The sequence below is a fragment of the Archocentrus centrarchus genome, unplaced genomic scaffold, assembly GCF_007364275.1.
Source record: "Archocentrus centrarchus isolate MPI-CPG fArcCen1 unplaced genomic scaffold, fArcCen1 scaffold_58_ctg1, whole genome shotgun sequence".
In the NCBI taxonomy this organism is placed as follows: Eukaryota; Metazoa; Chordata; class Actinopteri; order Cichliformes; family Cichlidae; genus Archocentrus; species Archocentrus centrarchus.
In genome coordinates, this window is record NW_022060279.1 from 278630 (window position 1) to 291179 (window position 12550).

The following is a 12550-nucleotide window of genomic DNA, read 5'->3' on the forward strand; positions in this document are numbered from 1 at the left end:
ACACATTTGACCTGCACTGGAATCGTGCCAGGAGAAATCAATAATAGTACATTCAATCAGGAATCAAAACTGCTGTGTAGGTCCAGTAACAGCAGACATGCTTGGAGTGGATCATGCTTGGAGTGTTTGCAGAGGACGAGTCTCGTAGTGAAGGAGAAGCAGGACGTTGTAATATTATGGGCTTGCTGATCTGAATTAGGAACTTAGCAGCTGAGATGTGTGTCACATCCAAGAGTGTAGCAGTATGAAGACACTGAACGTGCTCAAAGTGGATCTTTTAAAAGAACAATAATCCTAAACACACAACCAACTCCATAAAGCAATGACTCAAGAAGAGTATGACCTGCTCAAAACACAGACCCAGAGGTCATTTTGAATTTGATGGCAGCAACACATCAAAAAAGTTGAGACAGGCCCATGTTTCCCACTGTGTAGCATTCCCTCTACTTTTAACAACAGTCTGTAAACATCTGGGAACAGAGGAGAGCAGCTGCTGGGCTTTTCTGTCCCATTTGGGGCTGATAGAGGATTCCAGCTCCTCAGCCGTGCTGGGTGGTCTTTCACATTTTTCATTTCATGATGCTCCAAATGTTTTTAGGTGGTGAAAGGTCTGGCCTGCAGACAGGCCAGTTCAGCACCTGGACTCTGCTGCTATGACACCATGGTGTTGGAGTCGATGCAGTGAGCGGTTTAGCATTGTCTTGCTGAAATATGAAGGCCTTCATGGAAAAAGTTGTCATCTTGTTGCTCTAAAACCTGTATATACCCTTCAGCATTGATGGAGCCTTTCTGCAGAGCTTCTGGCTTTTTTGTGTGGGTTCTCTCTGGTTTCCTTCCACTGTCCAGAGACGTACAGTTAGTGGGGTTAGATTAACTGGTCATTTGAAATTGCTCATAGGTGTGAATGTTGTCTGTCTCTCTGTGTTAGCCCTGCAACAGGCTGGCGACCTGTCCAGGTGTACCCTGACTCTTGGCCTATGGCAGCTGGGATAGGCTCCTTGCCCCCCAGAGACCTGAAGAGGATGGATGGACTATTATGCAAAATGTTTTCATATTTTGATTTTAAAGGTGATTTTACTTAAAAGCCACATTTCCTTATTTTGTTGTTTGAGTACTCTGCACTTAATTATAGTGTGTTTCAAAGATATCAAATATTTGTACATATATGTAAAGTCAATGAATCCACTGGATGTACTTTATGGCATGGGGAAGTACAGTACAGTGCTTACAAATTGTATTACTATTTATTTTTTGTAACAAACTCAATGGTGGTCTGCATTTGTAATAATGAGCATTGTGCTCTCTGACCGTTGCTCCAGGGTGAAGATGACGTGGTCAGGATGGTTCTCTGCTCCCTCCAAGAAGGCCATCTCCTCCTGTAGTTTAGCTTGGCGTTTCTCTCCTTGGCAGAGAAGCTCTTGCAGGACCAAGTACTCTTCTACAGCTTCTTCTACTTGTGGTAGAACTGCTAGCATTTCATCACGATTCTTAAACCAGTTCACCTGCATACAGCCCACACAGTGCATCAATCACACTAAAAAATACAGGTAAGGGTTAATCCTACCTTTGACCTATAACCTACCCAGGATTCTGATAATAGTCTTTAAACAAAGGCAACATTGTTCAACTTACTGAGAGACAATGTAAGATACAGGACTGGTTTTTTCACAACAAAGAAGAGCAAACTCAACTAGGAAAGCAAGTCACAAATGTTGGGTCAGTGTAACCACGGCATCAACCTCAGAAACCAGAGTCAACCATGAGAGGTGATCTACAACCTGACACTATTTCTTTGAGGTACACAAAGAGCCTCGAGTGTGTGTATGATTAAAACGGGACCTGTAGTTTAAACTGATCAGTAAGACTAGAAAAGCGTATAAATGTGAATACATTACATTATTTTGTATTCATGAACTCACCTTGATCTCAGCCACCCTCGAGGAGAAGAGCGAGCGTGTGATGTCCCTCTCCATGTCCCGCTTGCTCTTCTTGCTGTCAGCCTGCTGGCCTCCCCCTCCATACACCGCACCAGCAAATCCTACCTCACCCCCCGCAGTCCAGTCCACCAGAGGGTCATACACAAAGGCCTCCAGTAGGGTCAGTAAGGTCTCTCTGCCTCGTCGCATTATCTGAACCACCTAGAAACACATATTTGACTTCAATATTGGTTTTTCCAGGTGTATTGTAACTTTTATTGTAACTGTCCTCAGAACTAGCCACTGCTGCCCAAGAGCAGCTGACTGTTGTAGCGCTGAGCGGTTGGGGCTATGACAGCTTCAGGATGTTCCAAACTGACTATGGCTAATGTTAGTTCATGGCTCTGACTGATTCTCCAGCTTCTCTCAGCTTCACAGCTGCTTGTTTCTCACCCACAGACGGCTCTCTGGTTTCATGTTGGTGACTCCTCTAACTATAAATGCAGCCTGCACAGGCAGAACCCAATTCAGTTTCAATAATCAATGTAACAGGACACACCTGAGCAACTACACACACCTGTCAGTCACATGTTCCAGTACTTTTGCTCACAAGAAAAATGGGCGGCTTCAGCCCAAAGGTGCTATCTTCTGAACTGTGTATCAGATCCAGATGTAAATACCTGGAAATAAAAGCTGAGGTGTTCATCATTTGTCTCATATTCATCTTTTAATGTCAAAGCCAAATGTTTTCAGTCTACAGCAAAAATAAAGAGGCTGGCCTCACTGTTCCTATACTGTTGGAGGGGAGTGTAAGTAGTGTTGAGTGTAGCAGGTGCATAAATGTCATACACACAGCAGTGATACTGACAGACAGATGGTGTCCAGGGGAGAAATGTATAGTGACAAGTAGCAGCGCTCTGAGAGCACAAATGTCCAGCTCACTCTGTGGGCACTGCTTCCTTCTAAGGAACATTTTGGGGTCAACCTGAACAGCAGATGTGAAATGTAACCATGAGGTCAAAGGTCAAATGATATTTGGATGCAAACTATAATGTGATATTTCGACTCCCCGTATACAGCATCATTTCCTAAATGTTGCAATACAAACAATTTTAAATAGTTTTAAGGATAAAAGACATTTTCTGAAAGAAGAGGTCAGAGGTCAAGTGTGACATGATATTTTAAATCTTTATGCTGACAACTGTTGAGACTTGTTTTTAACTCTTCTCACTTAATAAAGATTACAATGTTGCAAAGTAAAATCAGTCAAATTATATAGTAAATCAATCAGTTGATCACTTAAAAAACTGAATAAAGCAAACGATTAAGTTAAATGGAATTAGTAGCAAATGAACAGTAACTTAGCAGCTGACTCAAAGCTCGAAATAGTAGAGGGGGATTTAAAATTATTAGTTGGCTTAAATAATGACTGAACTAAAATAACTAAGTAGTGCCTGAAGCAGTGGGTTGAAGAATTCAAATAAATTAGACAGAGAAGCAGAGAGCAGATAAAATGTGAAACCAGTGGTCAGATTGTTCTCCACAGCCGTATAAAGATGCATTAATCTCGGAGTTCAACCATCACGGCTTTGGAGAATATGTCCTGTACAAGATCGCTGATAAACTCGGACTATAAAAGATAAACTAATCTTGTTGTTCAACTGTCATGATTTTGGAAAATATGTTTTGTATGTAAATCCCTGATAAAGTTGCTAAAACACTGCACGTATTAAAGTGAAAGGTGAACAGTAAAAACGTCGCCTCCCCACTGCTTCAGGAAATACAAAAATAGCCATGTCTCCTTAAAGAGTGTGGTCTGCTCCGTAGGGGTCTTCCTTCCTGTTTAGGGGTTCTGGGTCGCCGATTGGACGAGCCGTGCCAGGGGGCTGGGACCAGCTTGTGCACCAACAAAGGGAAGGGCTAAAGTCTAAACCAAAGCCCGCCCCCATCTGTTTTGAACCAATAGGGTTGTGCATAGCAGTGAAATAAAAAGTTAGGTTAGCCTAGAGAAAACACTCCTCTTGGTAGGTTGGTTGCAGCTGACTGCAGTTTTCTGAACTGAGAGGATCCGTGTACACGATATTTTTCTGGTTCTTCAATATATAAAATCTTTTGCGTGAAGACTAAAGTGTTTATGACTCATTCCTTCACAAGCAAAAAAACACGCCATAACACAACACCACACGCATGTGAGTGAAAATACCGTAATAACCCTATGTTGGGTGTGAAGCACAATTTCTCAGTGTTCAGAAACTGTTTGAATTTTTCCGGTAGGATAAACACGTAATTACGGTAAAGTGCGTTTCCACAAACGTGTCGGCGTCGATGCGCTTGGTGTCAGAAGGATAAGCTAACCTTGAAGACCTCAATGGAGACAACTTTTAATGGATTGTTGACATGAACCCATTCAAAATTTGTGTTCACAGACAGAACGACACAGATGCTACCAAAAACAGAAGCTCCTTGGTGGAGGTAATAAAAAAGTACTAAAATGGATCCATACGAGATTCTGCATTTTAGAGCAAGGATGAAGAACAACTGCATATCCTAACAGGAAACTGTATCACCAAAGGATGATGGTGCTGTACACCTCCTACTGTGTACAATGCATAGCTGCAAAACCCATTTGAAATCTGTCAAATCTGTTAGAAGGTATGTGAGAAAACAATATAAAATCCTAGTGATTGATGGACTCATAGATGGATGTGAACCTATTAAGGATCAGGTTCAAGGTTATGTATCTGATTCAGATACCCTTTACCCAAATGTTCTACCTTTAATGGCTGTGCACATGGTGTGATGTGACATTAACCTGTTCACAGGACAGCCTAAAGATACCCTCCACCCCAGTGACTCCCAGGGCAGTCTCAATGTTGTGGGTCATCCTGAATGGGACCTTCTCTGGCACCCGCAGGCTTTTCCCTAGTAACACACAGACAAACATATTTTAACACTCTGCAACTCGAAAAACAAGCAGGTTGTCCACAAACTGGAAAATCTGTGCTAACATGCAGTCTGCATGTTACATGATAGAAAATGTTATATTTTATATAGTTTTGATTCAAAGAACCAAGAAACTCCTAAAGACAGCCAACAGAAAAAAAGACTGACTCGTCTTTTACGACATGCAGTGCAAATTATTTTATCTTTCACTTAAGGAGCGTCATTCTCTTTAAACTGAACCATCACAGCAAACCAGTTCCACTGACCTTTTTCAAAGCATACGTTGTAGTCGATGTGCACCACCTCTCCAGTGGTCATGTCAATCAAAACATTGTCGAGGTGACGATCACCGAGACCAATGATGTATCCCACCATTGACATGACAGCAGTGGATCTGGCGTAGGACTGCAGCCCCCACCCCCAAAAACAAAAGAAAACAGAAACACACAAAAAAGATTTTGATGGATCAGATTTCTGAGCGTCCTGTGTCATGTTTTAAAAAGAGAAGACAAGGAAGACGCTGAGGAATTTAATTCAATGTTATTTATATTGCACAATAATCAGACGACCCCTATGAGCAAGTACTTGGAAACAGTGGGAAGGAAAAACTCCCTTTTTACAGGAAGAAACCTCCAGCAGGTGCTCTGTTGGGGTGATATGGGACTATGAGGTCTTTGAGATAAGATGGTGCCTGATTATTCAAGACCTTGTAGGTGAGGAGAAGGATTTTAAATTCTATTCTAGATTTAACAGGGAGCCAATGAAGAGAAGCCAATATGGGAGAAATCTGCTCTCTCTTTCTAGTCCCTGTCAGTACTCTAGCTGCAGCATTTTGGATCAGCTGAAGGCTTTTCAGGGAGCTTTTAGGACAGCCTGATAATAATGAATTACAATAGTCCAGCCTAGAAGTAATAAATGCATGAATGAGCTTTTCAGCATCACTCTGAGAAAGGATGTTTCTAATTTTAGAAATATTGCACAAATGCAAAAAAAAGCGATCCGAGATATTTGAATCAATATGTTGATCAATTATTAAATCATTTACTAATAGGGACTTGGAAGAGAGAGACCTAATGTTTAATAATCCACATTTAATTGTTTTATTCTTTGGTGCAGTTGATGAAGCTGTATTATTTATTGTTTTTGAATTTTTATGCTTAAATAGCTTTTTGCTGATTTTAGCTTTGGTTTTTGGTGGTCTGGGAGCAGGCACCGACTCTATGGGGATGGGGTTTTGGGGGGATGGCAGGAGGAGAGAAGCTGCAGAGAGGCGTGTAAGACTGCAACTCTGCTTCCTGGTCTCAACCCTGGGTAGTCAGTTTTTAGGGTTAATAAATTTGGCCAGATTTCTAGAAATGAGAGCTGCTCCATCCAAAGTAGGATGGATGCCGTCTCTCCTAACAAGACCAGGTTTTCCCCAGAAACTTTGCCAGTTATCTATGAAGCCCACGTTGTTTTTTGGACACCACTCAGACAGCCAGCGATTCAAGGAGAACATGCGGCTAAACATGTCGCTCCTGGTCTGATTGGGGAGGGGCCCAGAGAAAACTACAGAGTCCGACATTGTTTTTGCAAAGTTACACACCGAGTCAATATTAATTTTAGCGACCTCCGATTGGCGTAACCGACTTTTACAAAATCTACATTTATCCTTAGCCAGCAGTTTCAGATTTCCTTCTGTCACCTGCTCTGGCCCTGGGAAGACAATCGACTACAGTTACTGGTGTCGATAGTTCAAAGAAATGTTTTGAGAGCATCTCTTCATTTATAAAATGATAAAAACCAGTACCTGAGTGACCCTCCACCATTCGCTTGGTGTGGTGCAGGAACACCAAAGCTCCTTAGACAGAAGGTTTGAAGGTGTAGCCTCCATTAGCTCTTTCAAAACCTCCTTCATAACACTAAGAGGCCAGTCTCTCCGTGTCACATCTACATTCAGTCCCACTGCCTTCAGAGCTGGCCCAATGCGGCTGTAGTAGAGCTCACTGGGGCGGGGTACTGGAGGTACCGGCTGCTGCAGGAATGAGTCTTGGGCCTGGTCAGAATCAAACAAAAGTTCATTTTGCTGAATGGTTCTTACTCTTCACCTGATCCAGTGTTAAATTACTTAGTAGACAAATAAACTCTACCTTCTGAGCCTGCTGCACAGCTTCCCTCTGCTGCCAGCGTTTGTAGAGGCCAAAGAGTGGAGTGGCACCATCCACCCACTGGATCAGTCCTGAGCGGGTTCCGAGTGGAGTGACTGAGTAGTGGCGGGCATGGAAGTGTGGCTGTTCCTGCTGATTGATCTTGGTGAACATGGTGTTGACAATTGACAAGAACTGCATGATGCGCTCATCCAAATGCAAATCCTCCAGACCTGAGAAAAATTTTAATCACTACTTCATCACAACATGAACTTTCAAATCAGCTACAGTGTGAAACACAGAGTTCATTTAGCTTCATTTTCACTTTGCTGAAAGCTGTATTAGTCACAACAAGTCAAGTGTCAGTGCAGCGGCCTTGTAACAACCAGCAAAGCTCATGATCTCTGCTGAGAACGTGCCCGAGGGATTTTGACTCCAGTCTTTAAATAGGTCTTAGAGTTGGAGTTTTCATTAAAATGACACTGTACAAAACTGTCTATAAGAGAAGAGTGACAATGAGATATAAATATGCACAGAAAACATTTTTGAGTGTTTACTACTGTATGCACTGCAAAATCATTTCTATTCATCTTCAAGTGTCAAAGGCAGATCTCCAAGTAGGTCTCCATTTCTACCAAAGTACTTGGACAGATTTTATTTGTATGATTACAACTCCATTTGTTAAACAACAATTATGCCTCAGTCACACAGGCCTAGCGAGCAGCTTGCTAAGGGAAAACGTGTCCCCGACCTTTGGTCAATGGTTGCTGGTTGTCACTAGGTGAAAGTGGTCAGAGACAGAGCTGCACCAAAAATCTTCTGGTGATTGCTTCGGCTGTTAGCAGGTAGCCACAATTGCTCATAGACTGCATGGTTGTCACTGACGAGGCTACAAACACTCGCTAACTAACCACTGAGTGTTAGTAAAACTCGAAAAGGTGCAATCACAACTTTACACAGAGAGCATTCACCTTCAAAGTATAAGTGGTGGTTACTGCCACAGCAAACACATTTCCAGACTTTTATTTGGAAGGAAAACGATCTCCATTTTTGGTTTGTGTCACATCGTCACACTTTCACTACTTTCACACTGCTGTGATTGACAGAAGCAGTTTGTTTTTCCACACCTTAAAGTTTTTTAATTGTCTATGAAGCTGTTCACAAAGTTCTTTATTACAGAATCTACAAAGATGTGAAATTGATTTTAAAATAATAAAATTTTCCAAGACTGTGACAAACGTTTTCATAGAGTTAAAAAAATTAGACTAACTGTCAATATTCAAAATTTAATGCTAAAGCAAATTCTATGTTTAACAGCTGCATTTTCTTTTTATATGTAGCTGTGGATTTTTTTTTTTTTTTTTAGGATCACTTTCTACCTACAACTGCTGCTGCCACTGAGTTTCCTACCTTTGAAGAGGTACGGGTAGTTGTGTCCATCTGAGCCCAGGAAGAAGAGTTTCTTTGGCTTGGTCTTTGTTGGTAGGATAGTTATGGTGTTGCCTACACTCTGTATGGTGACTGCATCTAATGCTGATGCCTCGCCAGGTAGAGCAATCTCTGTTGTAGTCATAGACACCAAGCGTGGACTGATCTCATCCAGATGAAGCAGATAGCTGGTCCTCTTCTGAGCACGCTGCTGCAGGCTCATCATTATCTGACCAACACAGACACCACATATGAGAGGCTTGGAACAACTATGTAATATAATGTTTGACTCAACATGTATGCAAATATTAATAACCCGACATCTGCTGAAATGGACCCGTCTTGATGCTTAGAACAAAATAAATATACAGCTACACTATACTGCCGAAAGCATTTGCTCATCTGCCTTCACATACATATGAACCTGAGTAACATCTCATTCTTAATCCATAGGGTGAGGTCAGACACTGATGTTGGAGAGAAGGCCTGCCTCACAGTCTCTGCTCTAATCCATCCCAAAGGTGTTCTATCAGGCTGAGGTCAGGACTCTGTGCAGGCCAGTCAAGTTCTTCCACACCAAACTCCCTCATCCATGTCTTTATGGAGCTGGAGCTACTCTGAAGGCTACATGAAGTTTGGAGGTCTATACCGACTGACTCTGCAGAAAGGTGACCTCTGCACACTACTCAGCATCTGCTGACCCCACTGTCATTTTATGTGGCCCATCACTTTGTGGCTGCATTGCTGTGGTTACCAATTGCTTCCACTGTTTATAATACTACTAACAATTGACTGTAGAATAATTATATATATCTATATATATCCCAATCAGATCATAATGACTGAAATATTCAAGTTAAAAATCTTTTCGGACATAGACTGTAATTTGCTGAGATTCAAATCAAACCAAAATCAAGAGTCTTTCAAAGGCTGGATTAAAAAAGGCCCCCTGTGCCTGTGTCCACTCTGTCTGGATGCTCCTGATGAGACAGTGGATGGTACCCTGTGGGAGGTCCTCCCAGACCCGGCTCAGGATATCAGTGAGGTCCAGGATAGTCTATGGATGCCATTTGGCAGTATAAGATGCATTGAAGTTCTCTGTTGGATTCAGAGCTGGGAAACGTCAATGGCATCAATACCTTCATCATCCAAGAACTGTATAGACATTCTGGCCATATAAGGCTGGGCATTGTCCAGTACAGGAGGAAACTAGGACCCACTCCACCAGCATCAGGTCTGAAAATGGCTCTGAGGATTTAATCTTATGCTGGATGATGCTGCACACAGCACAACGTTGTCACACTGTTACCATATTGTTTCACGTCTGTCACAACTGCTCCTGTCTCTGAAGAGAATGTGGCACCAATGCTGGACTCGCCAGTTCTGCTGTTTTCTGGAGAATGGCAATCAAGCTGCAAGGTGCTGTTCAAACACAGATTCCACTGACAGACACTGTGAATAAGCGGATCCGGGTCTATCGTAATTAAAAACCCTGGATGACCTGGTGAAATCACTTTTGAGGGCCCGGAACTCCGCCTTTAATTCAGGTGACAGAGCTCTGTACAGCACAGCCAGGTCTGACCTCAGGAGAGGCATTAAGGCTGCAAATGAGGAGTACAGGTGGAAAGTGGAGTCGCACCTAGAGAATAACGACACACGGTGGGTGTGGCAAGGAATCCAGCATCTAATGAGCTACAAAGTCAACTCATCGACAGCTGTCAATGCAGATGCCTCATTAGTGGATGAACTCAACCACTTCTTATCCTGCTTTGAGTCATCCAGACCAGCCACACCCCTGGTGCCCTGCCAATCCCCCAGCCCCCAACCTTTCACTCTCCAGGAACACCAGGTGAGGCGCAGACTAAAGACTGTTTAACCACAGAAAGCTGCTGGACCGGATGGGGTCCTGGGCAAAGTACTCCGTGCCTGTGCAGGTCAGTTGGCAGGAGTGCTAACCAGGATATTCAACACATCCTTGACACTGGCTGAAGTCCCATCCTCTCTAAAGGCACCCACCAACATCCTGACTCCTAAGAAAACAGCCATGAAAGACCTTAATGACTACAGACCAGTGGTGCTGACGTCTGTGGTCATGAAGTGTTTTTTGTAAAGGTTTGTCCTCCAGCACCTCAAAGCCCGCCGCCCGCAAAACTTTGACCCACACCAGTCTGCCTACAGGGCAAACCGGTCCACGGAGGATGCCATCGCCACTGGCCTCCACACAGCCTTGGAACACTGGGACCACTCAGGAACCTACGTTAGGATGCTGTTCATCAACTACAGTTTGACCTTCAACACTATCAGCCCTGACATCCTGGTGGAGAAGTTGGCTGACTTGGACTTACCCCCCCTCATCTGCTCCTGGATCAAAAAGCTTCCTGACCAACTGACCACAGGTTGTTAGGGTGGGTCAGCTCTGCTTCTCCACCCTGACACCCCCTCCCCCCCCAGGGATGTGTGCTGAGCCCCCTCCTGCATGCTCTCTACACATGTGACTGTGCCCCCATACACCCCTCAAACACCATCATCAAGTTAGCAGATGACACCGTGGTGGTCGGCCTGATCACGGGGGTGGTGGTGGTGATGCATCAGCCTACAGCAGCTGGTGGGGTGGTGCATCAAAAACAACCTGGAGCTGAACACCACTAAGACCAAAGAGCTGGTCACTGACTTCAGGAGGCAGAGAGGGGACCATGCTCCACTTTACACCAACGGAGTCTGAGTGGAGAGAGCAGCCTACTGCAAGTTCCTGGGGACCCACATTTCTGAGGACCTCACCTGGACTGCCAACACAGCAGCACTGATTAAAAAAGGCCCAGCAGAGACTCCACTTCCTGTGAGACCTGCAGAGGAACCAACTGGAGGAGAAGCTGCAGGTGTCCTTCTACTGAGCCACCATAGAGCAAGTGCTGATGTACTGTGTGTCTGTCTGGTTTGCTGCCCGCACTGCTGCAGACAGGAGGGCTCTGCAGAGGGTCACCAGGTCTGCTGAAAGGATCATCGGGTGCCCCCTGCAACACCTGGAGAACATTGCCAGGTCTTGCTGCATTAGCAGAGCAAAGAAAATCTTGGCAGGCCCCTAACCCTAACCCACCCTGGTCAACACCTGTTCAACCTGCTGCCATCAGGGAAGCGACTCAGGTCCCACAAAGGCAGGACGGAGAGGATGAGGAACAGTTTTTACTCCTGGACCATCAGACTCTTCAACACTACACAATAATACACAACAACAGCTTCACGGACTCACTGCTCACTTCTTCTTCTACTATCTCACTGTGCTATATTAGTACGTTCAGTATATCATGACCCTCCTCTGCTGGGAGACAAAGCAAAACCTTTGTGCAACAACATGTGCTATTCTGTAGGAGCTGGAGTATCTGTACAGCACGACTGGGCTGCAGGTACAGTCTACTGCTACCAGTGGTGACAATGACACTGTGGAAAAAAAAAAAATCAAAACTAAAGTCACTGAGGAAGGATAAGGAGAGCAACAGTCTAACAGCTGCCGTTGCCTTTTTGTTGCCTCTCCAGCAAACCTGTCATTCAGTTTCTACTCCCTAACCCTGCAGTTTAGATGACTTTGTGTTATACTGTGTGTGAAGTGTCCCCTTAGTGTTTTTTAGCTGTGTTTGAGGATAGGAAATATAACACACACTACTCTTGTGTAAAAATAAATAAAATTTTAGAGACTATTTGAAAATTCAAAAATCATGGCCAGCCCCAACACAAAGCAAACACACACCTGTTTGAAGGGAAGCCAGCTACTAGCTGGATTGGCAGGGTTTACAGGGTTTCTGAGACGCTCCAGGGCAGACATGATGGCATCACCGTAGGTCTGCTGAAACCAGGCTTCATGTGGTGTCTCTGCTGGAGCTGCTGTGATGCTGCACACGTGATCCAGGGCAAAAACCACAGGACGCATCAGAGCGGAGTGCTTTTCACGCATGATGGCAATTTTTTCATCCCTGCAGAGCAACAAATATTGTAAGTAGACCAGACTTACCCAGCAAGGACTTCATTTTTCCTTGAACACAGGAAAGTACAGATGAGTAGCTGACTTATATAAAATGACTGCAGGTTGGTTTTCATCATGTCATTCCTAAATTTTTCAGCCACCAGGTGCCACTGGTGAAGATT

The 12550-nt window shown here is 44.0% G+C and overlaps 1 protein-coding gene across 1 annotated transcript in view; it reads right to left on the reverse strand.

Moving 5' to 3' along the window:
• The window catches only part of smg1 (SMG1 nonsense mediated mRNA decay associated PI3K related kinase), a 74022-nt gene that overhangs the window by 23177 nt on the left and 38295 nt on the right, over positions 1–12550 (reverse strand). Inside the window, exons 39-46 of the mRNA XM_030725509.1 lie at positions 12156–12378; positions 8396–8642; positions 6989–7218; positions 6649–6894; positions 5126–5264; positions 4729–4838; positions 1920–2138; positions 1309–1502 (exon numbers count right to left, since the gene is read on the reverse strand). Coding sequence (XP_030581369.1) covers positions 1309–1502; positions 1920–2138; positions 4729–4838; positions 5126–5264; positions 6649–6894; positions 6989–7218; positions 8396–8642; positions 12156–12378 — 1608 coding nt within the window. The remainder of the gene's footprint in view (positions 1–1308; positions 1503–1919; positions 2139–4728; positions 4839–5125; positions 5265–6648; positions 6895–6988; positions 7219–8395; positions 8643–12155; positions 12379–12550) is intronic.